This window comes from Bubalus kerabau, chromosome 15 (assembly GCF_029407905.1).
Source record: "Bubalus kerabau isolate K-KA32 ecotype Philippines breed swamp buffalo chromosome 15, PCC_UOA_SB_1v2, whole genome shotgun sequence".
Classification (NCBI taxonomy): Eukaryota; Metazoa; Chordata; class Mammalia; order Artiodactyla; family Bovidae; genus Bubalus; species Bubalus kerabau.
In genome coordinates, this window is record NC_073638.1 from 59,351,124 (window position 1) to 59,377,679 (window position 26,556).

The 26,556-nt window shown below is 36.2% G+C and overlaps 2 protein-coding genes across 11 annotated transcripts in view; one reads left to right on the forward strand and one right to left on the reverse strand.

The window, feature by feature from the left end:
* The window catches only part of KIF18A (kinesin family member 18A), an 85,026-nt gene extending 77,231 nt beyond the window's left edge, over positions 1 to 7,795 (reverse strand). For both annotated transcript variants that reach the window (XM_055549180.1, XM_055549181.1), the window contains exon 1: positions 7,645 to 7,795. The gene's annotated coding sequence lies outside the window, so the exon portion shown is untranslated. The remainder of the gene's footprint in view (positions 1 to 7,644) is intronic.
* METTL15 (methyltransferase 15, mitochondrial 12S rRNA N4-cytidine) overlaps positions 7,781 to 26,556 on the forward strand; it is a 280,288-nt gene continuing 261,512 nt past the window's right edge. For 6 of the 9 annotated variants that reach the window (XR_008703109.1, XM_055549188.1, XM_055549185.1 and 3 more), the window contains exons 1-2: positions 7,904 to 10,106; positions 13,206 to 13,492. Coding sequence is in view for 8 of the 9 variants with exons in the window: in XM_055549188.1 (XP_055405163.1) it covers positions 13,223 to 13,492 (270 nt within the window). In the remaining variant the exon portion in view is untranslated. Of the gene's footprint in view, positions 10,107 to 13,205; positions 13,493 to 26,556 lie in introns of all 9 variants that reach the window. The other 3 variants (XM_055549184.1, XM_055549183.1, XM_055549182.1) reach the window with 3 other exon arrangements.

A 26,556-nucleotide genomic window follows, 5' to 3' on the forward strand; every position in this document is an offset into this window, starting at 1 on the left:
CTCCCGGAGCCTACTCAAACTCATGTCCATCACTCCCCGAGCTCACTCAAACTCATGTCCATCGAGTTGGTGATGCCATCCAACCACCTCATCCTCTGTCGTCCCCTTCTCCTCCCACCTTCAATCTTTCCTAGCATCAGGGTCTTTTCAAATGAGTTCTTCGCATCAGGTGGCCAAATTATTGGAGTTTCAGCTTCAACATCAGTTCTTCCAATGAATATTCAGGACTGATTTTCTTTAGGATGGACTGGTTGGATCTCCTTGCAATCCAAAGGACTCTCAACAGTCTTCTCCGACACCATAGTTCAAAAGCATCAATTCTTCAGCACTCCGTCTTCTTTCTAGTCCAACTCTTACATCCATACACAACTACTGGAAAAACCAAAGCTTTGACTAGACGGACCTTTGTTGGCAAAGTAATGTCTCTGTTTTTTAATATACTGTCTAGGTTGGGCATAGCTTTTCTTCCAAGGAGCAAGTGTCTTTTAATTTCATGGCTGCAGTCACCATCTGCAGTGATTTTGGAGCCTCAAAAAATAAAGTCTGTCACTGTTTCCATTGTTTCCCCATGTTATTTGCCATGAAGTGATGGAACCAGATGCCATGATCTTAGTTTTCTGAATCTTGAGTTTTAAGCCAAATAGGTTAAGTACTTAGTAAAAGTCATCATGGGATTTGGTAACATAGAAGCAAATAAGAACAACGTGGGCAATGGTAGGACAAAGGCCTGAATAGGAGAAGACTCAGATAGCAAATAGGAAGCAATACTGCACAAGTAAGCAAAGAAATGGTGTGGGTGGAGACAGGGTTAAAAGAAGATATTGTGTTTCCTAAAGTGGAAGAAATAATAATGATAAAGCTAACATATATCAGAAATCCATATACTTTTGAAAGGAATTCAAATTAAGGCCAAGACAATCTAAAACTAGAAGACACTGGACATAGCACTCCCTTTTTAGGACTCTGTGAGTCCCCAAAATATAACACTGAAAAGGAAAGGATGGTCATTTAGATTCTAACAGTTAGGTCCCAGATGAATTACTCCTCTGGTCTTTCTTCATCCTGAGCTTCTGTCTAGCCAACTCCCATAAATACCTATACTCCTTTTCTTTGACCTTGGACAAGTTACTTGACCTCACTGAATTCCAGGTTTCTCATTTGTATAAAAGAAATAATACCTAATAGCTGTCCTTAAGCTAAAAGAGATAAAAAGCATTAAGTGTATTAAGGCATTCAATAAATGCCAATTCTCTTCCCTACCTGCCTCCAATCTTGCCTCTTCTTCCCAAAGATAACTGGACCATCTTTTCATTGTTTCCCAATGAGCTTATCACTGGCATTTTGGTTAGATCAATTCTTCCTTATTTGGAACTGTCTCAAATATTAGAGGATGTTAACATTTCTGACTCCTGTCTATTAAAGGCTAGTAGAATCTCACATTCCTTGTGATAACCAAAACTAACCTCTACATAGATTTCTAGTGGGGGAAAGGGGAAGAGAAACTAAAGAGCCTATTGATGAGGGTGAAGGAGGAGAGTGAAAAAGAGGCTTAAAACTCAATACCAAAAAAAACTAAGATCTGATCCCATCACTTCAGGGCAAATAGATGGGGACAAGGTAAAAGCAGTGACAGATTTCTTCTTCCTGGGCTCTAAAATCACTGCAGATGGTGACTGCAGCCATGAAATTAGAAGACGACTGCTTCTTGACAGGAAAGCTGTGACAAACCTAGACAGTATATTAAAAAAGTAAAGACATCACTTTGCCGACAAAGGTCTACATAGTCAAGACAATGGGTTTTCCAGTACGGATGTGAGAGCAGGACAATAAAGAAGGCAGAGCATGGAAGAACTGATGCTTTCAAATTGAGGTGTTGGAGAAGACTCTTGAGAGTCCCTGGGACAGCAAGGAGATCAAACCAGTCAATCTTAAAGGAAATCAACCTTGAATACTCTTTGGAGGGACTAAGGGTGAATCTGAAGCTCCAACACTTTGGCCACCTGATGCGAACAGCTGACTTTTTAGAAAAGATCCTGATGATGGGAAAGATTCAAAGCAGGAGAAGAGGGCAACAGAGGATGAGATGCTTTGGTGGCATCACTGATTCAATGGACCTGAACTTGGGCAAGCTCCAGGAGATGGTGAGGGACAGGGAAGCCTGATGTGCTGCAGTCCACGGGGCAGTGAAGAATCGGACATGACCTGGCAACTGAATAACAAAAACAGATTCTCATGTTCCTTGTGATGCCAAAAACTAACCTCTACACAGATTTTTCTAAAAGCTTTTAGAAATGTTCAACAATGCCTTGCTTTTAACTGATATGCTGCTTTTTTCCCCTTCAATGGTAGATAAAATATACACAAATGAAATGGTTAAAAGACAGATAAAACATCAGGTGATTTTTTTTCAAAACAGATCTTAGGTTGGAAGGTATCTCTTGTTAATTAACTCATTAACTCAGTAAGTTAACTGTTAAAATCCCAGTTCTTCTACTTACTGGCTGTGACAGTGGGCAAGTTACTCAATCTCCTTATGGATTAGTTTCCTCATCTGTAAAGTGGGACTAATAATAATACCTACCTTATAAAGTTCTTGTGAGGATTAGCACTTAGAAAAATACCTGGCACAGAGAAGGCATTATAACATCTGCTATTATTATTACATATAGCTTAGTGAGGAAAGAGCTATTGATGAAATAATGGTGCAAATATGCAAAGCTGTAACTCTGATAAGTGCTATCAGATAAAGGTTAACAGTGCTACCACCTAAGACTGATGGAGTTTGAAAGCTTCCCAGACAAACAACTGGAATGGAGAGCTGAAGAATGGATAGTTATTACCAGGTTAAAAAAAAGATTTCAGGAGAGAAAACTAGTTGTGCACTCAATAAATATTCACTGAGTGCCTTCTATGTGTAAGGCATTTTTCTGGGCCTTGGAACAGTTAAAAGTGTATGTGTGGGTTCTTGTTTTAGATGGGAATATTGTGAAAAGAGACCAAAGTGAGGGACTGAGCAAGTAAGTGGCTCCCAGGCAGGAGTATTTCAGGGCCGCAAGTCCAAAAGCCTGTGGTAGGAAACAGCTTGTGCAGAGGACATAAATGGCTGTGTGGTCAATTTGCTTAAATCTCATTTTGTTTAACCATTTAGTTTTATATGATTTTAATTCTATCTACAGCATCTAAAGAGATGCTCAGTTAAGCTTTGCTCAGTCCTGACTGTAGCTGGAGAGAACACAAGGGAATGGAGAGGGCTGCATTAAAAAGATTAAGCTGGATAAAAGTGGGGCCAGATCTAGAAGATTTGAATGTAAGGTTATAGAACTTAGATTGGACTTTGAAGTTAACTGGGAATTATTAAATGAAAAAATTATGCTCAATTATGTTCAAGTATGTTGATGTCATTAGGAATTAATGAGGTTGTTCCTACATTAAAACATGACGACTGCTTTTTTTTCCCCCTAACATGGCCAAGTAAAAGAGATAGACATACAGTTGATTCTGACTAAGGCACGCAGAAATTACATTCCTTGACCATTTTTACTTAAGAAGTGGCAAAACAAAAGACTACATATTGTTATCTGTGCAATAATGTGTTACCTCAAAAATTATTTTCTGATGATCATTCAGAAGATAGTATCACAGTCTCTGTTCAGTTTTGTCATATCTACTTTCAAGTGATATCTGTTGAATAGAATCAAAAAAGCAAGCTGGTAGGATTTTACTGGTGGGACTAAAACATTAAGGACAAATACAACACCATTTCCTTTATAATGGAAAGGTATCTCTAGAGTGGGTCGAGTATGAAAGAGAGTGATGAAGGGGCTTTAGTAGTAATCTATAAAATGATAGGGTTGGACTACATTGATAACTAATGTTTTCTAGCTCTAAATTTTATGATTATTGTGTATGACAAAAACATAACATCTAATGGGACTATATACCTTTATATTCCTCCTTATCTCTTGTCGTGTGCTTGGTATATAGTTAAGTTCTCAAAACATCTGATTAATGAACAAATTAATAAGTTATGAAAAGTAGACATGGAATTCAAAAAAGCAATACAACCATTTTGGCAAATACATACTATACTTCTGTAAGAGAACCAACATACCATAGCAGAGTGAAATGGTTGGCAATAACAAGAAATCATAATGAGGACCCTGAGGCATCAAAAAAGTTAAATAATGTGCCCAATTTCTTTACAAAATTAGGAAAATGAGATCATTTTTATGGTAATTGTTGAAGATGGTTAAAACACTATCACTTAAATAAGGGTAACATTCAATTTTCTGGGAGAATGACTTACACAGAGAGCTTCATTCTTCTGTTATGTTTAATGAAGCAGTGTTAAAACTAATTCTCTTCAATAGTTGCAAGTTGATATAATACAAGTTGAACAGGTAAATCCTAATCTTATATCTAGCTACTGTTTTCCTAGATAAAATTTAAGCCAGTTAAGTCAAAGATCATATGAACATATAATAAATTTGACTTAATTCATCAATTGTATGTACTGACACCGTCTTCAAAAGAAATCAGATCATGTGATGTACCTCATCTTGTTCTGCTCCAATGACTCTCCAGCATATGAATAAAATGCAAACTCTTTACCAGGTCCTATAGGATCTATACCTTGTTCCTGTCTAATGTTACCCTCCCTCTCCATTACTGTTTCAGTCTCACTGTCCTTCTCAGTGTTTGTTCAACACCTCAGTCTCATTCTGGCCTAACTTTCTCTTCTCTCTGCCTGGAAGGCTCTATCTTCAGGTATTTACAAATCTTAATATCTCAGTTCATCATTCAGGTCTTTGTTCAAACGTCACTTCATAGAGGTTTTCCCTAAAGATTTCATTCCAAACTGTATCACCCTGCCCTTGCCTCTCTAATTCCTTATCAGTTTTATTTTCCTTCCTAGTATATAAACTACTTGGAAAATATATATTATTTGGTTACATATTTATTGCTTAGTTCCCTTCTAAAATGCAAGCACCATGAGAACTGGAACTTCATCTGCACTCCAGAACCTAGAAAAGGGCTTGTCATATATTTAGAAATTTTTACATACTTGTTGAATAACTGAACGAATGAACTAATGAAGATTTTCAAGATACGTGTGCAAAAAATAAATGCAGAATAGTGGATATGGTATTCAACCATTTGTATTTTCAAAAGACAGATACACACTTGTTATGAGTGGGCTCTCTCAGGAAGAAAACACAAGAAATTGATAATACAGTTGCTTGATGGTAGGAAAATAATAGACAAGCAGGTTTACTTTTTCCTTAGATTCTTTTGTACTATTTGGGTTTTAAACAACTCTAGGTATTTTTATCTCAAAAACAAAACAATATTAAAATTTACCTTAAACACAAAGTTTCTCTTAATAACTTTGGAATACTTTTTCCTGAGCTGTTATTCTACAAATAGAAATGTGCTAAGCAATTCAAATACTTATTTAATCTCTGTAACAACCCTGTGATATAGGATTTTATATTATAGGCTATGATACAAAATCATACCTATTTTATATAGAGAGAAAGTGTAATACAAAGAGGTTAAGTTAACTGGCTGAAGTCACATTATTGGAAGCATAAGACATGAAATTTAAACTCCGACTGACTGAACCTAAAGTTCAAGTATTTACTCATCCTCTCCGTAACGAGATAAATATATAACTCTAAGAAATTTTCTGATAGAAGAAGTTAAACTATTTTCACTTTCGATAGAAACCTCAGGGCCTAGTACTGGGGCTCTTGCAATGAATGTTGAAATAAAACTGCAAGTTCATGATTTTTCTGTGCCAGTTGGATAATATAAGTATCTATTTTCAGAAAATGTTATTAATTTAGAACTCTTGAATTAGGTGGATATGGTGATAATTAGTAATAATGAACAGTGGCTGTCACTTGAGTACACTCTGTGTGCCAGGCATTATGATAAACATTTGACATTCATCATCTCATTCAGTCCTTAAAATATAAAGTAGACTCTATTACTGTCTCCAATTTACAAAAACAGAGACTTAGTTTTAGGATAAGGAATTTTTCCAAAATGACATGCGATTAAATGAGAAGCCAAAATGTGGATCCAGGTCCAAATCTACAATCCATGTTCTTAGTAGCTATGCTCTATTGGAATCAAAACGAAAGGCTTTCAAAAAATGGAGCAGACGTATTGTATAAATTTTCTTGAAGGTGTGGAGTAATACAGTTATAAATTATTTCTTAAATACAAATTCAAATTTGAATTTGATTCAGATTCCATAAACATTTTTTAGGACCAGGAACTACCTTCCACTTTATCATGTACAGTCTGTACGTAACTTAAACCTCTTATTGGAAATAACTTTGAGTGTTAGAGCCACTGCTTCTAGTAATTTGCAAGCATCAAGGAAGAATGAAAATTTCAAATGGAAGGAAGGGCAGTACTAACATCTGGACTATTTTTTTCCTCCTAGATTTCAGAGTTGACAGCATAAAAGTCATTTTATTGTGCACCTTAATTGATTCAAGATATATTTAGAGTGGAACAAGATACATTTTAAAATGAAAACTTTGTGTATTTGTAAATACTTGTTTAGTAATAGGAACCAATTTCTACCGTTAAAAGGCAGATAACCTTTGTGTATTGAAATACACAATTCCTACAAAATAGTAGAAAGTTAATAAAAAGCAGTATCTAACGTTTGAATTTCATGTTCTCTGGCAACAAAGTTCATAAATACTTACCAAAATCCAAGATGGGGTCGCTGACCATGGTAGAATAACACTACCAACTGAAACCTGTAGAATGTCTAACACATCCTACCTGGTTGTTAAAAATTAGTAACCTATACACTATACAACACAAATTTTTAATTCTGGCCAAATAATGTCATAAACAGCAGTCGGCCTTGACTTCTCTGAAACAGAGTGCCTAATGAACACTCCTCAAGGCGAATCTAGCAGAAACTTAAGAAACGATGGTAGAAGAACTGATTCTCAGTGCTTTAAGTATTTTTTATTAGCAGAGCATCATCTACCAGCATCTCTTCCATAGCCTGGCTGATTCTCGGCAAACCCATTAGTCCCTGTTGGCAGGTTTTATCTTGATGCTACAATTGGGGCTCGGGGAAGGTTCCCAGCTGATCATTGACAGGTTAACAGCAGAACCTCGCTGGACAAAAAGCTTGCAAGTTGGTGAACCAAGGCTCCTCATCTGACAGTTAAGCTTAGAGTTATACTTCAAAACAAAACACTCTGTATACGGAGTCCTGAGGGAACTTTGCACTGTAAGGTACTGAACAGTTAGTGTTCAGCCAAAGTCTGGGAAAAGAGCCAGGATGCCCTTTAAAATTTCCGACTTCCTCAGAATTTCAGGTAGGAGATCCCTGATATTCCTGCTGAGCCGTCCAGGACTCTCGTTCAGGCAGAGCCACATTCTAGTGCGTTCTCAAGTTCCTTCTTCCTTTCACTTTCTCCCCAAGGAACCTTAACCAGGCCCACCCGCAACCCTACCCCATCGCCGCACTTAACGCTTCCGTGTTTGTCAACAAACCCACTTGGTCCTCTATTTCTGAGGCGGCGGGACCTCTCCGCTTTCAGCGAGATACGTCATCCAAAAAAAGTCCCCGAGACCAGTTTTCTCCTCTAGCCTTACACTCACCTCAGGCCCAAAAAGTTTCATTCGAATGTCCGCCACCCGGCTATTCAAATTCAGCCTCGAGATTCAAACTCAAGCCAGCTTTCTCAGCGCCTCTTTTCATTGGCTGCCGTCTTCGTGACGTCACCACGCAGGACGTGGCCGTGGCGCGCCGCAGATTGGCGCCAGGCGTCTTAGCGGCGCGGAGCACTAGAAGCTGCCTTACTCCGCGTCACCGTGGCAACGCGGAGGCTGTTTCCGGAGGCGTTGGCCGAGGTGGGCGGGGTTAGGCTGCAGCTGCAGGTGGGAGGCAGACACCTGGGATCTTCAGGAAGCCTTCAGACCGTGGGCACGGGCCCGGTTCCTGGGTTCAGGGTGTGAGTGAGACGAGTGCGGGCAGGGCTTGGTCATGCCCTCTGCTAGGGGGAGAGGCGGAGCCTGTGGGTATGGATTAATGGGTTTTGGGTGTTTATTTTCTCCTTTTCTCTATTAAGCAATGAGGCCTCCAAGGCACAGGTCCCGTGATCTGGAAGCTATAGGGGCCTGTTCCTTCCAGCCACTTTCACGTGGACACAACTGGAGTCAATTCATCTAAATTAATCGAAAGTCCAGGACTTTTGGTTTGAGGGCCCAGGCTTCGTTGCTCAGGAACCCCAGGTCCATTCCCTTAGTGCCTGCTGACTGTGAAACTATTTGTTGTATGACTGTTTTTTCCATTTCTTTCTAAGATGGCATTACAAAATAAATTTATTCAAATTTATTGGCCTAGTTCATTATTGGATGCAGTGGGCTTTTAAGTCCTGGGTTGTAGTTAGAATTTTAGAATGTAACTATAAAAAGAAAAATATATATATATCTGGAAAAAAAATGGCAGATGTGTTTGCTAAGAGAATTCATCGTTTATTTCTCATGATATTTTTAATAGTATGATCTGAATTTTTGTTGTTCTTATGTTACTATTGTTGTATCCATTCATTCAATAGTTATTGATTGTATATTTTAAGGACATAATAGCACACAGTTGAGTCAAACTGCTGGCCCTCTTGGAGCTTATGTTCTAGTGATTCAACATCACCGTATATACAAGATGGCACACCACCAAATGTAGAGTATTATAAGTGAACAATGTAGGGGAAACCCTCATATTATAGGCATTTATTTCCTATTGAAGAAAATCAGAAGCACTTTGTATTGTATATGTATTGTATATGATGCATAATATATGATTATTTCTGAGCACTGGTTAGAGCATTAATAAAGCTACTAATTGCTGGCTGTACTAGATGGATCTTAGCTAATGAATAGTGATTTGTATGGTGCTGGGTTTGGTAGTAAAACTGAGAAGGCTTTTTATTTCAAATATGTACTCACTCTGTGGTACTTTACCTTTGATGTCCCGAGCATTTTATTAATTTTATATATATTATCTAATCACTTCCAAGTTTTAAAACAGCCCATGAGATGTATATACTATTTATTTTACTGAAAGGAAAACTGAAGTTTTCAGAAAATCTCTTAAGAAAAATATTTCTTTTGAAGGGTACAACCCAGCCAATTCAGAATGGAGTCACTTGTTTCTGAAATACTTTCTAGATTAAGTGATATTAAGATGATATCCTAATCTAGTCTGAAAATAGGCATGTTTTACCAATTCCTTGTAAAACTGTACTGATCATTGCTAAAGGAGAAGTGTTTAAATTTCTTTCTTTTTGATAGCCACATTGTATAAGGCTGAACCAATTTTCACGGGTGTTTCTACACCTAATCTAGTGCTTATTTTACATTTAAATTCTCCATCACACTTGCCGTTTAAAAGAGTTCAGATTATGAAGTTCATATTCTTAAGGAATTGTCCATATCTCTTAAGGAGTAAGATAAATTTTAACGTTACAATCAATGTCATTACACTGGCAGCTGGCTTCTCTTTAGTTGGCGAGTCATTAAGGAGTGTAAGAAAGGATAGGAAACGTGTATTTTGTAACGAAATGAAGGCAAAAGAACCAAAATTTTTCAAACACGTAGTACTAAGGATACAGAAATTCCCACCTTTCATTAGGAATTAAGAGTATAACTTAACTGCTGTCTTTTAGAACACAGAAATTTAACATAGGTTTAGAGTAAACTGAAAAGAGTGGAGAAAAGACAAAATGGAAAGTTAGATTTGAAGTTGCATCAGACATTAAAAAAAAAAAGTAAAAGTGAATTTAAAGCTGGCAATGGTAGGAGTTTATATCTCACTCCATCCCCAGGAACACCTTTTGGAGCCCGAGCGCCTGCGGGACCATATGGCAGCTGGGGACTGGAAGCAACGGAACCAAAGGCAGACGGTCCTCGGTTGCTGGGGCGGACGTGGGCCCAATCTGTCCGTTCCCGCAAGTTTCCCCCAGGGCTGGGACCTGGGCGAGCGGCAAATTCAGATTTTCCCGGATCATAGTGTTCGTCGCGGGCCCGAGTTGGAGGCTAACTGAGAAGTCTTCGTTCCTCAGGTGAGGAGAAGGTGGTCGAGTCCCGGGAGCTCTTTTGGAACCCGCTCCACGCCTGTGGGGGAACTTCAGGGGACGACGGATTCGTCCAGCGCAAAGGAAACTCGCGCCTCTGCTCTTACGCTTCCTCTCCTCAGCATTCATTCATACCGAGTTCAGAAGTTTCTAAACAGTTTCCCTCGTCCGAGTGTAATTCTTACGCAAAAGAGTGGATTTTTTTTCCTTCTTCTTCTTTAGGACCTTTTTCACGTTCTCTGCGTTCGGTTGTCAGCCTCCAGGTCGACTTTTTGGCCTTAGGAATTAAATTTCCAAAGAGTTTTCTCTGCAGGGGGAGCTGACTGCAATGATGGTAATTGGTAGTACCATTGAGGAAGTAGTTTTCAAAGGTATCGCTCACCTTTGTGTTCCCACGTTTAAAAGAGTAACCTGGCTAATTCCGTGGTCTCAGCAGCTTAGACTGAATTTTGCTGGCAGGCAAAAGTTAAATGGCTTACCTAGAAAACCACAGAGTTGGCTCCAAAGCTTAGATTTCCTGACATCCTGCTTCTTTACTGTAAACAGAGGGAACTTAAAACTATCTTAAATCTTTTAGGGTGGCTGGTTCTTAGCAGACTGCAGGAGTGCTCTGAGTTACCTGATAGGAGATTGGGCTGCAGAAGAGAGGGGATTCCCTTTAGAGCTTGCCCCCTTCCATTTTTAGGGACATATTAAAAAACACAGCCAAAGAGGAAGGTTAATTATTGAAATGTTTTCTCTATGCTTACTCAGGTTAGTAGCCAATTCATGCATAATAAACTCTACAGGCTTTGTACTTTGAATATATTTGAGTAAATACAAAGAAATTGATTGCAGAAGAAAATTAAATGCTGTTAAAAACTTTTTTTTTTTAATCCTACTTGCCTTTCCCTGCATGGTTCTGATTCTGATATTGGAATTGATGGACTTTTTTGTTTGATTGTTTTGTTAAAAAATTATCAAAATCTGAACATCCCGTTTAGATTGTTTACATTTATTGGATAGGCAAAATAATAGAAAAAGTTTTGGTTGTATTGTTTAAATACAGATTCCAGTATTGAGGGCTGTACATCGTTACAGTGTCTTCTGTTGGTGCCACACTGTATACTGTGTTTCCAGGTGGAGTAGACCAAGCAGTAGGATATTGGCTCCTTAAAAAAGAAGAGTCTAATTCATGGCATACTAAAAATACATAGGCAGTGTAATCAAAGTACCTTTCAATTACATGACTGTATTAAATAAAGCCAGTGGGCCGGGTTTATAACATAGAGGTTAAGATGAAAAATTCTGGGGAAAGAATGCTGGTGTTACAATTCTAGCTTTATGACTCTCCAACTGTGTGACCTTTTGCAGATTACTTCTCTGTTTTCTCCTCTGTAAAATGGAAATAATAATAGTACCTACCTCTAAGTGTTGGAGTAAGAATTGAATGAGTTAGTACATGTAGTGTGCTTAGACAAGTAAGTGGTACTTAGTAAGTGCTCAATAAATGTTAGCATTTATTTTGAAATATGTTAGAAATGCCAAGTTAGAGCATAATTTGGCTTGTGTAAACTTTCTGGAAGCATAAGGCATAATTCATAATCTGGCTAATTTGTTAACTGCTCAACAACTAAAATTGTTATACTGTTATATAACATTATATAGCATTTATATATATAATTGTTATACAGATGTTATACTGAACATCTAAAATTAAAACACTCATTTAACAAACTTTTTTGGCATAGTTTTTCTGTGTCATATTTGCAACATAATTATGTGAATTATGTCTTTGGTACAGTTGACATTATCCTCACGGTTACATCTTATTGATACTATATACAATATCAAATATATATTTTTATTTTACAATTATTACATGTGATTGACTTTTCAACATCATTCTTCATTTTCTATTGCAAAAGGAAGTTAAGGCATATTTAAGCAAAATTTATCTTAGCTATTTTGAGAATGTGATTTTTCGTAGGGTTAGGGAGACAGGTGAAATTTTCTAAAGCAACGTTTGATACAAACATTAATTCTGTAGAATCTGGAATTTATCCAACCATTTTTTATTTTCCCCCAGAAAACAAATATTGAGCACCTAGTATGTATCTAATTTTGTGGAATATAAAGGTGTGGTTCTTACTTCTAAGTAACTCATAATTCATGAGGAAGGAAGAGTAGTGTTAAATTGTTATTTATTGTAAGTGTCAAAAATGTTGTTTGCAACTGCAAACAACATTTGGAGTAAAGAGCGTAATATATTCAAAAGGTATTGTTAATATATTTCATAAATTATGTTTTTTCTTCTGCATTTTAAAGAGTGGAGCATTACAGAATAAAATGGAACAAGTTAGAGGGGAAAAAAAGGAATGTATCAGTTATTCACTTGATTTTTTTGTTGGGGGCAGGGAGCAGACAATTAAAACAGTGTTGGATGTGAAATGTCAAAGTGTGTTCAATGGAGTGTTTATAAAGTATAGATAAAATGATACATATGTCACTGATACAGGGCATGGTGAGATGATTTTGTCAAAAATTATCCATGACAAATTACAAGGTTTTTTCACAGACTGATAACCTCTTTTTCTTTTCGGTTGTACATGCATAGCCTTTTTTCAGTTTCTCAAAGTTAAATTGAAAATTAAGATTTAGCATTATGTGAAAAACAATTAAAAGGGTTTGAAATTAGAGAACCTGTGAATCTAAAATAGAATGATATTTATAACCCCTTAAACCATCTGGATAGCTTTTTCAGATTAACGGTTTTGATGCACTGAACCCGTTATTTAAACTTAATTAAAATTCAAAAAAGCGTATTTCAGAAAATGATTAATAAATATTCATATCTCTGATGGTTAAAACATTAATGGTCTTAGAGCTTATCAGGCCACATTAAAAATTATATTTTCAGATAGTCTCTGGGGTTCTTTTGGTTTCCTTGCTTTATGTAAGGAGGGTAGTCACCTTCACTTGTTTGAAATGATGAGTTTTATATATTTTTCATGTGGTAAATATTGCACACTAATTTGCTTTCCCCCAAGTATTATAACATTCTTTTTTAAAAAAAATCCAACAATCATGATTTTAATTTTTTTCTAGATTTGTTGATCTACAGAATGCTTCGATACCCATATTTTTGTAGAATCCATAAAAATTTTCTTTCATGCTGGTTGGAATCTGGCATATTTAATTTGGGTGTCTGGCCAAAAAAAATACATGCTACAGCAGAAAGATATAATGAATATGAAGCCCAGGAGGAAACAGATCAAACTGGAGTTCAGGAGTTACACAGATCTCAAGATAGAGATTCTGGAGTGATGACTAAGTTACATATTCCAGTGATGGTGGATGAAGTTGTTCGTTGTTTGGCACCACAGAAAGGGCAGGTAAGTTGATGAATCTTTTATTTTCTAACACTTTTTACTTGAAATACAATTCACTTAATGTTCACATTTAAGTGTTTTTTAGTGTATTTACAAGGTTATACAATTATCATCACTGTCTGATGCAAGAACATTTTTATTATCCCAACAGGAAACTCCAAACCCATTAGCATTCACTCCCCATTGATTCCCTTCTCCTTGTGCCTGACAACCTGCTAATCTATTTTTTGTTTATATCAATTTGTCTGATCTGGACATTTCATATCAATGAATTCATACACTTTGTGATCTTTTCTACGTGCCTTTTACTTAGCATGTTTTCAAGATTTATCCATGTTGTGATGTGTGTCAGTAATTATTTCTTTTTATTCCTGAATCATTCCATTGTATGGATATGACTTTTTTTTTAATCCGTTCATCAATTGATGAGGTTTACATTTCCATGTTTAGACTACTCTGAAATGCTGCTATGAACATTCATGTAAAAGTTTTTGTGTGAACATGTATTCAGTTCTTTTGGGCATGCGCCTTGGAGTGGATGCTGGGTCATATGCTAACTCTATGCCTAACTTTTTGAGAATATGCCAAACTGTTTTCCAGAGTTGGTTAGTTTCATCAAATAACAGTTTTAAAAGGAAAAGAATATTATGTTTTATGTGGTTAGGATATGAAAATGAAATTCTACTATAGCTTCTTGAGAATTTTAATATCTTTTTAGGAATGACTGGAGACAAAGGTAGAAGTTTCAATTCCCATCCTGTTTTCTTAGGCTGAGTTTTCAGCTACCCTTCTGTTTTACTGAGAATTCTCCAGAGAAATAGGACCAACAGGATGTGTAGGGGAGGCGTGAATATATATGTGGTTGTTAAGAGAGAAAGAGAGATTGATTGATTTTAAAGAATTGCCTCAAATGATTATAGAGGGTTGGTAAATTCTGAATTTCCATAGTAGGCTAGCAGGCTGGAGACTCACTTAAGACTTCCAGTTTGAGTCCAAAGACAGTTGACTGGAAGCATTTCTCCCTGTTCCAGGGAGGGCAGTGTTTGTTCTGTTAAGGCTTTCCAGTGATTGGATGAGACCAACCCATTTTTTTGGAGGATAATCTACTTTACTCAGTCCAGCAATTTAGATGTTAATCTAAGTTTAATTTAATTGTTATCTGAATGTTAAATTTAAATTTTATCTGAACGCTAGTTAAATGTTTTCTGCTAGTAGCAAAAACCAAATATTTATTTTGCAGTAACCCATGAAGTAGAGAAATAACCAAAGAAAAACAAATGCCATAAAATCTCCTCCTAATTCAGTATTTTATGTGCCTTTTTTCAAAAACCAAATGGAATAAAATTAGGCGATTCTATGACTTGACCTACCCTGTTGTTTCATTGTTTAAGTTCCTGATAAATATAATATTGGTTTGTTTTTATATTTCTATTGTTCTGATTTGAGTTTTCTAGTTACTTTTTATTGAAAGTTTAATTTTATGAATGTTATTTCTGAGAACTTTAATGTGAGGTACACTTAGAGACAATGTTATTTCTTACCTTTTCTGTTATCTGGCAGACAGCTTTATTCACTATTCCCTTAATCTTCAAGTAATAAAGAACTGCTCACAGTCCTTGGACAGGAAAGGTCTTCATTCTTCCAGAATCCATTATTTGCTGCTTTTCTTTCTGAGCCTTTTCTCCAAAATCATATTCCTTTGCAAACTATGAGGCATACATTCACCTGTATCAATCACCCACTTAATTACTGTTTTTCACATCACCTTCAGTGATAAATTTACAAATGAAACTTTTGATCATAATAAGAACTTAAAAAAATCTACATGTAGTTTTGAGTGAGGCCTTGATCACTAATATTCAATAATTATTTCCTTTTCTTTGATATTTAAAAGATGCTTACTTAAAATAATTGGTTTTGGGAATTTCTTCTGTATCATAGCCTATTCACTACATATTAATTGTACAAATATTTATGAGTTTGAATTAAAAAAGAATTGCTCTTATCTTTCTCTTCCTTAGGGCTTCCTTGATAGCTCAGTTGGTAAACAATCTGCCTGAAATTCAGGAGACCCTGGTTCAATTTCTGAATTGGAAAGATCTGCTGGAGAAGGGAGAGGCTACCCACTTCAGTATTCTTGGCCTTCCCTTGTGGCTCAGCTGGTAAAGCATCTGCCTGCAGTGCGGGAGACCTGGGTTCAATCCCTGAGTTAGGAAGATCCCCTGGAGAAGAGAAAGGCTACCCATAGGGTCTCAAAGAGTTGGACACAACTGAGCGACTTTCACTTTCACTTTTTCTCTTCCTTGGGAGTTACTCTTTGTGACCCCGTGGACTGTAACTCACCAGGCTCCTCTGTCCATGGAATTATACAGGCAAGAATACTGGAATGGGGTTGCCATTTCCTTCTCCATGGAATCTTCCTGACCCAGGGATTGAACCCAGGTCTCCAGCACTACAGGGAGACTCTTTACTGACTGAGCCACCAGGGAAGCCTTGGGAGATACAGAAGGAATTAAACAAATTATAATTCTTTCTCCTTTCTCATTTTTCATTATTTTGTATTCTGGGTGAATAATTTTTTGTAAGAAAGTACTACTTGTTCTAAAGACATTTTTCTTGCTCTTGAAGATGTTTTAGTATAGGCTACCTTGGTCAGTCTTTTATTCCTAATTTCTGAAAGCTGGAGACAATAAGCATGATCCTGTCTAGCTGAAGATGATAGCAGTTCAGAGGATATAGGGGACTTGGTGTTCTTTGCCCAGTAGTGTTGCTAATATAGCTTGGTGCCTTGAGTGTTTCTGTAAGAGCGATAAGTTATGAGGGACATGATGGTTATGCAAGGACTAGTACCAGTAGCTATGTAATTTCCTTCAAGTAGCTTACTGTGGCTCTGCCTCAGATTCCTCATCTGTGAAATGAAGCACAACCTGTCTCATATGGTCATTGTGAGGGTTAAATGAGTTCATTTATTTAAATTGCTTAGAATGATATCTTCTGAGTAGTATAAGCTCAGTAAACATTAGCTGATACTATTATGGGGATTAAAAAGGATCAGAATTAGTAGCTAGATACAATAATATTCAAGAGAATATGTAAAATAGATAGCTAATGGGAAGTTTCTTATAACACAGGGAGCTGAAGCTGGTGCTCTGTGACAACCAGGAGGGGTGGGATGGGGTGAGGGGTATATGGGAGGATTAGGATGGAGGGGACATATGTATACTTATGGGTGATTTACATTGTTGTATGGCAAAACCCAACATAACATTGTAAAACGTAATAATTTTTAAAAAATCATGGGAAAAAAATTAGGAGAAAAATGCTAGGAGACAGCAAAAGTGGAAATAAAAGTACCAACAAAGATGAAACCAGCATGTTTGCAGCTGGAGAGTGCTGTTCCTTCTGCCTTGAACCATTCTTCAGGTCTTGAGTTAAATTTCACTTTCTCAGGGAAGCTTTTCGAGAGCCTACAGAGGAGGATTGTCTCCTGGTTAGCACATTCATGGAGTCATACAATTTTCTTTCATAGCATTTATAATTTTTTTTTAAATGAGATTATTTGTTCAGTGGATGTCTTTCCTAGAAGACTGCCCTCCATAAAAGTCATGGGCATGTTGATCTTGTCTACCGTTATATTTCCAGGGCCCAGCATAAGCACTGTAACATGACGGATTTGTAATGATTTTTAAGGCAATGGATAAAAGTCAGAGTAAACTGGAGCACAGATGTGAGGGACAGATAAAAGGAATACCCCTCAGTTACTAAGGGAGCCTCTCAGGCTCAGGACTTCTGTATGATTCCAGCCTCAATGTGGCAGGCCCAGTCTGATGAAGTAGCTAGAGAAATCTGGTAAAGGAACAGATAGGAGGACTGAGTAAATGAGCTGGTATCTAATTAATGCAGAATAGATTATGATAAATGTCAGGATAAGATTGTAAGGTTGGGTTTCTAAATACTCAAAATAAGTGTTTTATCTATTTTGATATTCTAACACTTAATATTAATTTCATTGTTACTTCATTTGCTGAAGTTTTCATGGTACAAGGTATAATTTTCTTTATAAAAATGCATTATACTCTATATAATGGATTTTTCCTAACATCAATAGCAGCATTTCACTTGTTTTACTTTAAATCTTTATAATCTTTAAATAGAGATTGAGCATAAAAGAGAAAATCTTGGGGCTATAGATTTACTTTCTTTAAATATTAAAAGCTGATCAATCACAGAAAGGAGCTTATTTTGTTTGACCTCAAATTATTGAAAAAGTTAGGAACCTCTATAAGAGACAGGCCCTGTACCATAGCACATATATGAAGATGCATTTTTTCCCTAAAGAAAGGACTATATAAATTTCAGATGAAATGGACTGTGTCAACATGGAGTTGTTTCCTCTCCTTTGTTTTTAAACATATAGCTTTCTTGGAAGCAGATTTTTATTTTAAATTTTATTCTACCTTTGTTTATTTGAAAAAATGTTTCTGTTTTAAAGCATCATGGAGCTAGTTAAGTGACCTTTGTTACCAAAATACCTTCAGAAGTGTGATATTTCCAGTGTTGTACTGGTAAATATTTAACACCCGGTCTGTGGGTCAGGGTGGAGTATGGATTTCAAAAAAATAAAACCCTAATTTATTTTGTTTGCACATTTTCATGAAATACAAATTCCTATTATCGCCCTTTCAAGCTACTAACCTAGTATCATTGAATGTACCGTTAGGAAGAAATATGTACAGTTGGCTGTCTCCAACCCGTGTGAATGACACTGGATATGACTCTCACGATTGATGCCATTAGATATCTGTAGGTTATATAATGGCAAAAAATTTTGCCTGACAATTCTGAAAATTAGTATAGTCTGTCAATTTTTCCCTTAGCTTATTTGACATTCCCTACTTAAGATCTGTATTTTGTATTTCTCTACCCTGGAAGGTACCATGGTATAGTCGTAGAATACTGTTTTCATTTATTTTTTTTAGCAGTGATATTCTTTTTTTCTCTAATAAACAATCCATCCCAAATATAAAACAGGTTAAAAATGGTATTCTGTAGTGTGACTTTGTTTATCTGATTTACTGGTGCTAAAATCCATAATGTATTATGTAACAGTGAGACATTTTGTTGAGTACAAAAACTTTAAAATCAGCATCAGTGTCCTTTTATTTTTTGCACAGTTTGGATTCACATTGATAAATAAATATAAAATGTAACTGTTTTTTAAAGTTGTCGTGAAATCTCACCTTGATTTTTATTTCTATAGAAGTAGTAAGATAATTTTAATTAAATAAAAAATGGCATTTTAGTAATAAACATATAATTAAAGTTTCAATATAGCAATAAAGCAGTTAAAAATATTTTTGCACCTAATTTCAGACCACCAAAATAAATGAAGCAAAAACTATCAGAATTTACGGGAGAAAGAGGTAGTGCTATAGTAATAGTTAGAGACATCAGGACCCACTCACAATATTCTATGAAACAGCCAGACAGTATTTAAATAAAGGAATAGAGAACTTAACACAGTAAACCAATTGTTTAAGACATGTACAGAACACTTTACTCAATATCAGCAACAAACACATGTCTTGAGTACACATGGGATATTTTCCAGGATAGGACATATGTTAGGCTATAAGTTCAGTCTCAATAGATTTTAAAAGATATCGTTCAGAGTATCTTCTCCAGTCACAATCGGATAATATTAGAAATCAATAGCAGAATACAATCTAGAAAATTCATGAATTTGTGAAAATTAAGTAAAACATTCTTAAACAACCAATGGATCAAAGAAGAAATCACAAGGGAAATTAGAAAATACATAGAGATGAATGAAAACAAAATCACAATATACCAAAACTTACATTACACAAGTCCTAAGGGAGAAATTTATAGCTATAAATGCCTAGATAAAAAAACAAAGTTCTCAAATCAGCAACCTAGCTGTACAACTAAAGGAACTAGGAAAAGAAGAGCAAATGAAACCCAGAGAAAAATGGTGGAGAGGATCAATGAAACCAATTTTCAGGGACCAAAAAAATTGACCAGTCAGTTGTTCCATACAAGGTTCTTCTTGACCGGCATATAGGTTTTTCAGGAGACGTAAGATGGTCTGCTATTCCCATTTCTTTAAGAGTTTTCCACACTGTCTTATGATCCACAAGTCAAAGGCTTTAGCATAGTCAATGAAACAGAGGTAGATGGTTTTCTTTAGTTCCCTTGCTTTCTTTATCATCCAGTGAATCTTGGCAATTTGATCTCTGGATTGAGAAAGGAGTACAACAAGGCTGTTTATTGTCACCCCATTTGTTTAACTTATATGCAGAGCACATCATGAGAAATGCTGGGCTAGAGGAGTTACAAGCTGGAATAAAGATTGCTGGGAGAAATATCAATAACCTCAGATATGCAAATGATGATACTCTAATGGCAGAAAGTAAAGAGGAACTAAAAACTTCTTGATGAGGGTAAAGGAGTAGAGTGGAAAAGCTGGCTTAAAATTAAAGATTAAAAAAACTAAGATCATGGCATTTGGTCCTAGCACTTCATGACAAGCTGAAGGGGAAAAGGTGGAAGCTGTGACAGATTTCCTCTTCTTGGGCTCTAAAATCATTGTGGATGGTGACTGCAGCCATGAAATTAGAAGATGATTGCTTCTTGGTGGGAAAGCTATGACAAACCTAGACAGTGTGTTAAAAAGCAAAGACATCACTTTGCCGACAAAGGTCCGTATAGTCAAGGCTATGGTCTTTCCAGTATTCATGTGCAGTTGTGAGAGCTGGACCATAAAGAAGGCAGAGTGCTGAAGAATTGATGCTTTTGAACAATGGCGTTGGAGAAGACTCTTGAGAGTCCCTTGGACAGCAAGGAGGTCAAACCAGTCGATCTTAAAGGAAATTGACTTTGAATACTCATTGGAAGGATTGGTGCTGAAACTGAAACTTCAATACTTTGGCCACCTGATACAAATAGTTGACTCACTGGGAAAGACCCTGATGCTGGGAAAGATTGAAGGCAGAAGGAGAAGAGGGCGACAGAGAATGAAATCGTTGGATGGCATCACTAATGTAATGGACATGAACTTGGGCAAACTTTGGGAGATGGTGAGGGACAAGGAGGCCTGGCATGTTGCAGTCCATGGGGTTGCGAAGAGGCAGATGCGACTTGGCAACTGAACAACAGGAACAAAAACAATATTGACAGTCTTAGGTAGAAGGACTAAGAGAGAAAGAGAGAAGACTCAAATTAACAAATTGAAAATGGGGTGATAGCCACCAGTTCTACAGAAATAGAAAGGTTTATATGAGAGTCCTAAGAACGATTGTATGCCAACAAATTTGATGGTGGTTTAGTTGCTAAGTCGTGTCTGACTCTTGTGACCCCATGGACTGTAGCCCACCAGCCTCCTCTGTCCATGGGATTTTTCCAGGCAAAAATACTAGACTGAGTTGCCATTTCCTTCTCCAGGGGATCTTCCTGACCCAGGGATTGAACCCGGGTCTTCTGCACTGCAGGCAGATTCTTTACTGACTGAGCCAACTTAGATTAAATGGATAAATTCCTAGAAACAACAAGACCTACCAAGACTAAATCAAGAAGAAATAGAAAATCTGAATAGACCTATAACTAGTAAAATCAACAATCTCTTGACAAAGAAAAGCCCCAGACCCGATGGCTTCACTGGTGAATCCTAGCAAACATTCAGTGGTGAATTAGTACGAACCCATATGAGACTTTCTGAAAAAACTGAAGAGGAGGGAATGCTTTCTAACTCGTCCAATAAGGCCAGCATATTCTTGATACCTAAGCTAGACAGAGACACTACAAGCAAAGAAAACTACAGACCGATAACCCTTATAAGCATTGACACAAAAATCCTCAGCAGAGACTTGTAAACAGAGTTAAGCAGCACATTAATAGAATTATACACCATTACCAAGTAGAATTTATTCCTGAAATGCAATGTTTTCATCAGACAAAAAAAATTGATCAATGTTATATGTCACATCAACAAAATGAAGGAAAAAGGAAAAGCATGTAATCATCTTAATGCAGAAAAATCATTTTACACAAAACTTGCCACCTTTTCATAATAAAAACACTCAACAAACTAGAATAGAAGAAAAGTACCTCCATGTAATAAAAGCCTTATATAAAAAATCCACAGTAACTATGATACTCAGTAGTGAAATACTGAAAGAGTTTCCTCTAAGATCAGGAACGTGACAGTGATGCCCATTTCACCAACTCTATTCAACATACTACTGGGAGTTTTAGCTGGAGCAGTTAGGCAAGAAAAAGAAACAAAAGGCACCCATATTGGAAAGGAATAAGTAATACTATAACTGCAGATGATACGATCTTATACATAGAAAATGCTACAGATCCCACATACAAGAAATAACCCAAATCAAAACAAAAAGAACTCATAAATTAATTTAGTGAAGTAGCAGCATACAAAGGCAGCACACAAAAAATCATACATGAACAGTCAACAATCTGAAATGAAAATTAGGATATGGTTCCCTTTGTAATAGCATTGAAAAGAATGAAGTATTTAGAAGTAAATTTAACCAAGGAAGTGAAAGACACATACAAGGAAATCTACACGATATTTGTAAAACAAACAAACAAACAAACAAACATAAAAACACATCATGTATTATGGATTAGAATACTTAATATTGCTAAAATGTCAGTGTGACCCAAAGCTGCCTACTGATTCAATGAAATTTGTTCTAAAATCTTAATGATGTTATCTTAGAAATAGCAAAATCCATCCTAAAATTCATATGGAATCTAAAGGAACCCTGAATGTTCAAAAAAAATCTTGAAAAAAGACCAAACCTGGAGAACTCATGTTTGCAAATTTCAAAACTTACTGCAGAAGTACAGCAATCATAAGAGTGTGATACCGACATAAAGTCAGACATATAAACCAATGGGATAGAAAAGAAAACCTGGAAATAAGCTCTCACGTATATGGCCAAATGATTTTTGACAAGGGCACCTAGGACATTCAATGGGGAAAGGGCATTCTTTTTAATAAATAGTGCTGAGAAAACTGGATATCTATGTAGATAAGAATTAAGTTTGACTCATATAATACTACATAAATAAATTTACTCAAAGTGGATCAAAGATATAAATGTAACACCTGAAACCATAACACTCTTAGAGCAAAAACTTCTCGACATTGGATTTAGCAGTGATTTCTTGGGTATAACACCAAAGATAGTCAAAGAAAAAGATAGATAAATTGTACTTCATGAAAAATTTAAAAATTTCGGCATGAAAAGACACTACCAACATAATTGAAAAAGTGACTTGTAGAATGGGAAAATATTTGTAAATCATCTATCTGGTATCAATTTAATATGCAGAGTATATAGAAAAAATTTAAAACTCAACAGTGCAAAACAAATTACCTGATTCAAAAATGGGCAAAGAACTTGAATAGACATTTCTCCAAAGAAGAGATACAAATGGCCAATAAGCACATGAAATGATTCACAAGATCACAAATTAGGGAAATGAAAATCAAAACTACAGTGGGATACCACCACAACCATTAGAATGACTACTGTCAAAAAATGAGAAAACAACAAGTGTTTGGTGAGGATGTGGAGAAATTGGAACCCTTGAGCACTGCTGATAGAATATAAAATGATACAAATGCTGTGAAAAACAGTTTGCCACTTCCTCAAAATTTAAAGCAGAATATTATGATCCAGCAATTCCATTTCTGAGAATATGTACTCAAAAGAATTGAAAGAAGGATCTTGAAGCAAATATTTGCAAACCCATGTTCATGGCAGCATTCACAATATCCAGAACATGCAACTAACTCAAGCTTTTGTTGATGGGTGAAGAGAAGCAAAATATGACCTACACATATAACAGGGTATTATTCAGCCTTAAAAAGAAGGGAAATTCTTCAGTATGCTACAGCATGGATGAACTATAAAGACATTTTGGTAGATAAATAAACCAGTCATAAAAAGACATACTAACTATATGATTCTACTTACTAGAGACACTTAGTGTAATCAATATCGTGGAGACGGAAAGTAGAATGGCAGTTGCTAAGAGCTAGGGAAGAGGGGAATGGGGAGTTATTGTTTAATAAGTATGGAGTTTGAGAAGATAAAATGAGTTATATAAATGGATGGTAGTGATGGTTGTGTAACACTACGGATGTGTTTAACACCTACCATTGAAAGCTACACTTAAAAATGGTTAAGATGATTAGGTTTTATGTTGTTTTAGCATAATAAAAGTTTGTTTTAAAAAAATGCAAGTTCCTGATTTGAAGAAAACACACTTTTTTATATTAATTCATGGCTACTAGAAATAGATGATTGTTTCATAATTATATGCAAACATTCAAGTAAAATAAATATTGTTGCTATTCTATTTTACTGTCACAGATTCTGCGTTTCTTGCAGGTTTTTTTCTATGTGTACTTCTAAAATATCTTTATATTTTAAAGTCCCATTAATACTAGATTGCATGATTGGTTTTCTGTTTATTATGTATGGTATTTTATTAGTACCATGAAATCAAGTGGGCCTTGGAAAGTGTTACTTTGAACAAAGCCAGCTGAGGTGATGAAATTCCAGCTGAACTATTTAAAAATCCTAATAGACGTTGCAGTTAAAGTGCTGCACTCAGTATGTCAACAGTTTTGGAGAACTCAGCAGTGGCTGCATGATTGGAAAATCATGTTCAAACTACTGTACAATTGCACTCATTTATCGTGCTAGCTGGGTTATGCTCAGAATCCTTCAAGGTAGGCTTCAGCAGAATGTGAACTGAGACCTTCCAGATGTACAAGCTGGGTTTCGAAGATGCAGAGAAACCAGGGATCAAATTGCCAACATTCATTGGATCACAAAGAAAGCAAGGGAATTCCAGAAAAACATTTACTTCTGCTTCATTGGCTATACTAAAGCCTTCGACTGTGTGGATCACAGCAAACTGTGGAAAATTCTCAAAGAGGTGGGAATAGCAGACCACCTTACCTAGAAACCTGTATGTGGGTCAAGAAGCAATAGTTAGAGCTGGACATGGAACAACTGAGTGGATCAAAACTGGAAAAGGAACACGGCAAGGCTCTGTACTTTCACCCTGCTTACTTATATGCAGAGTACATCATGCAAAATGTTAGGCTGGATGAATCACAAGCTGATATTAAGATAGCTGGGAGAAACATCAATAACCTCAGATATGCAGATGATACCACTCTAATGACAGAAGATAAGAACTACAGAGCCTCTTAATGAGGGTGAAAGAGGAGAGTGAAAACGCTGGCTTCAAGCTCAAAATTAAAAAAACTAAGATCATGGCATCCAGTCCCATCATTTTCATGGCAAATAGATGATGAAAAAGTGGAAGCAGTGACAGGTTCTCTTTTCTTGGGTTCCAAAATCACTGCAAATGGTGACTGCAGCCATGAAATTAAAATACACTAGCTCCTTGAAAGGAAAGCTATGACAAAACTAGATAGCATATTACAAAGCAGAGACATCATTTTGCTGTCAAAGGTCCATATTGTCAAAGCTATGGTTTCTCCAGGAGTCATGTAGATGTGAGAGTTGGACCATAAAGAGGCTAAGCACTGAAAAATTAATGCTTTTGAATTGTGCTAGAGAAGACTCTTTGGAGTCTCTTGGACTGCAAGGAGATCAAACCAATCAATCCTAAAGGAAATCAATCCTAAATATTCATTAGAAGGACTGATGCTGAAGCTGAAGCTTCCATACTTTGGCCACCTGATGTGAAGAACTGACTCCCTGGAAAAGACCCCGATGTTGAGAAAGGTTGAGGGTAGGAGAAGGGGATGACAGAGGATGAGATAGTTGGATGGTATCACTGACTAAATGGACATGAGTTTGAGCAAACTCCAGGAGATAGCATAGGATAGAGGAACCTGCTCTGCTGTAGTCCACGGAGTTGCAAAGAATCTGACACGACTTAACGACTGAACAACAACAATTTATTTAATACATTATAGGTCTGCACTACCTGGTGATGTGATGAACATTTTACATACTCTTGTTAAGGTATTTAAAATCTTTTAGACAGCCAACAGTAATAAACACAAAACAATTAGACAATTAGATAATGAATTCTTATATTTGATCATTTAATTAAAATTTTTTGTCTCTTCTTTTTTTTTGGTAAAAACTACAGTTTATCAGCTCTAATGTGTACTAGTGAAACCCACATTATTCAAACTATCAAATTTAGAATTTCCTCTTAGAGTTTTAGGGTGGGGCTTATGGGCATTTGAATCTCAATGGTAAATTTAGCATATTTTCTCTAACCGGAATATATATATTTAATGTTATTTATAAGATGCTTTTTCATATCATAAGAAATGTGAAAAACTGATTCAGAAATGAGTTTTCTGGTTGTATTTTCAGATTTTATTTGGCTTTTTTGTTGTTTAGTTGGTAAATTGTCTTCATCTCTTTTGCAATGCATGGACTGTAGTCTACCAGGCTCCTCTACTCTTGGGATTTCCCAGGCAAGAATACTGTAGTGGGTAGCCATTTCCTTCTCCAGGGGATCTTCCTGACCTAGGGATCAAACCCACCCCTTCTGCTTGGCAGGTGGATTCTTTACCACTGAGCCAGGGAGCCTTTAGCTAAATGAGTTACTCATTTGTGCCAAAATGTTTCGTAGTTTCTTTAACAATTCTTAGTGTTAGAAATCCCTGAGCAATAGTCCAGTCATAGTTACATAGATTATAACTAAAAGGATAATAAGTTGTTCTTGCTTATTTTCCCATAAAGATATTAGTACTATTTAAAATACTCATATTATGTGCTTTTATAATTTACATATGATTACAATAGTTTTCATATTAAAATCTTTAATAATTGCAGTGTATATCCACCCTTTCTAGTAAGTTCAGTATCTGTGAGAATTTTCTTGCTTTTCTTTCAGTGACTTAGTACAGTTTTATCAGTGAATATAATTGTCTTCGTTAGAATTTAGAAGCACAGTATAAATACAGGACATTGGGCCTTTATTTACATAAATAAGATCAATAACTTAATCAA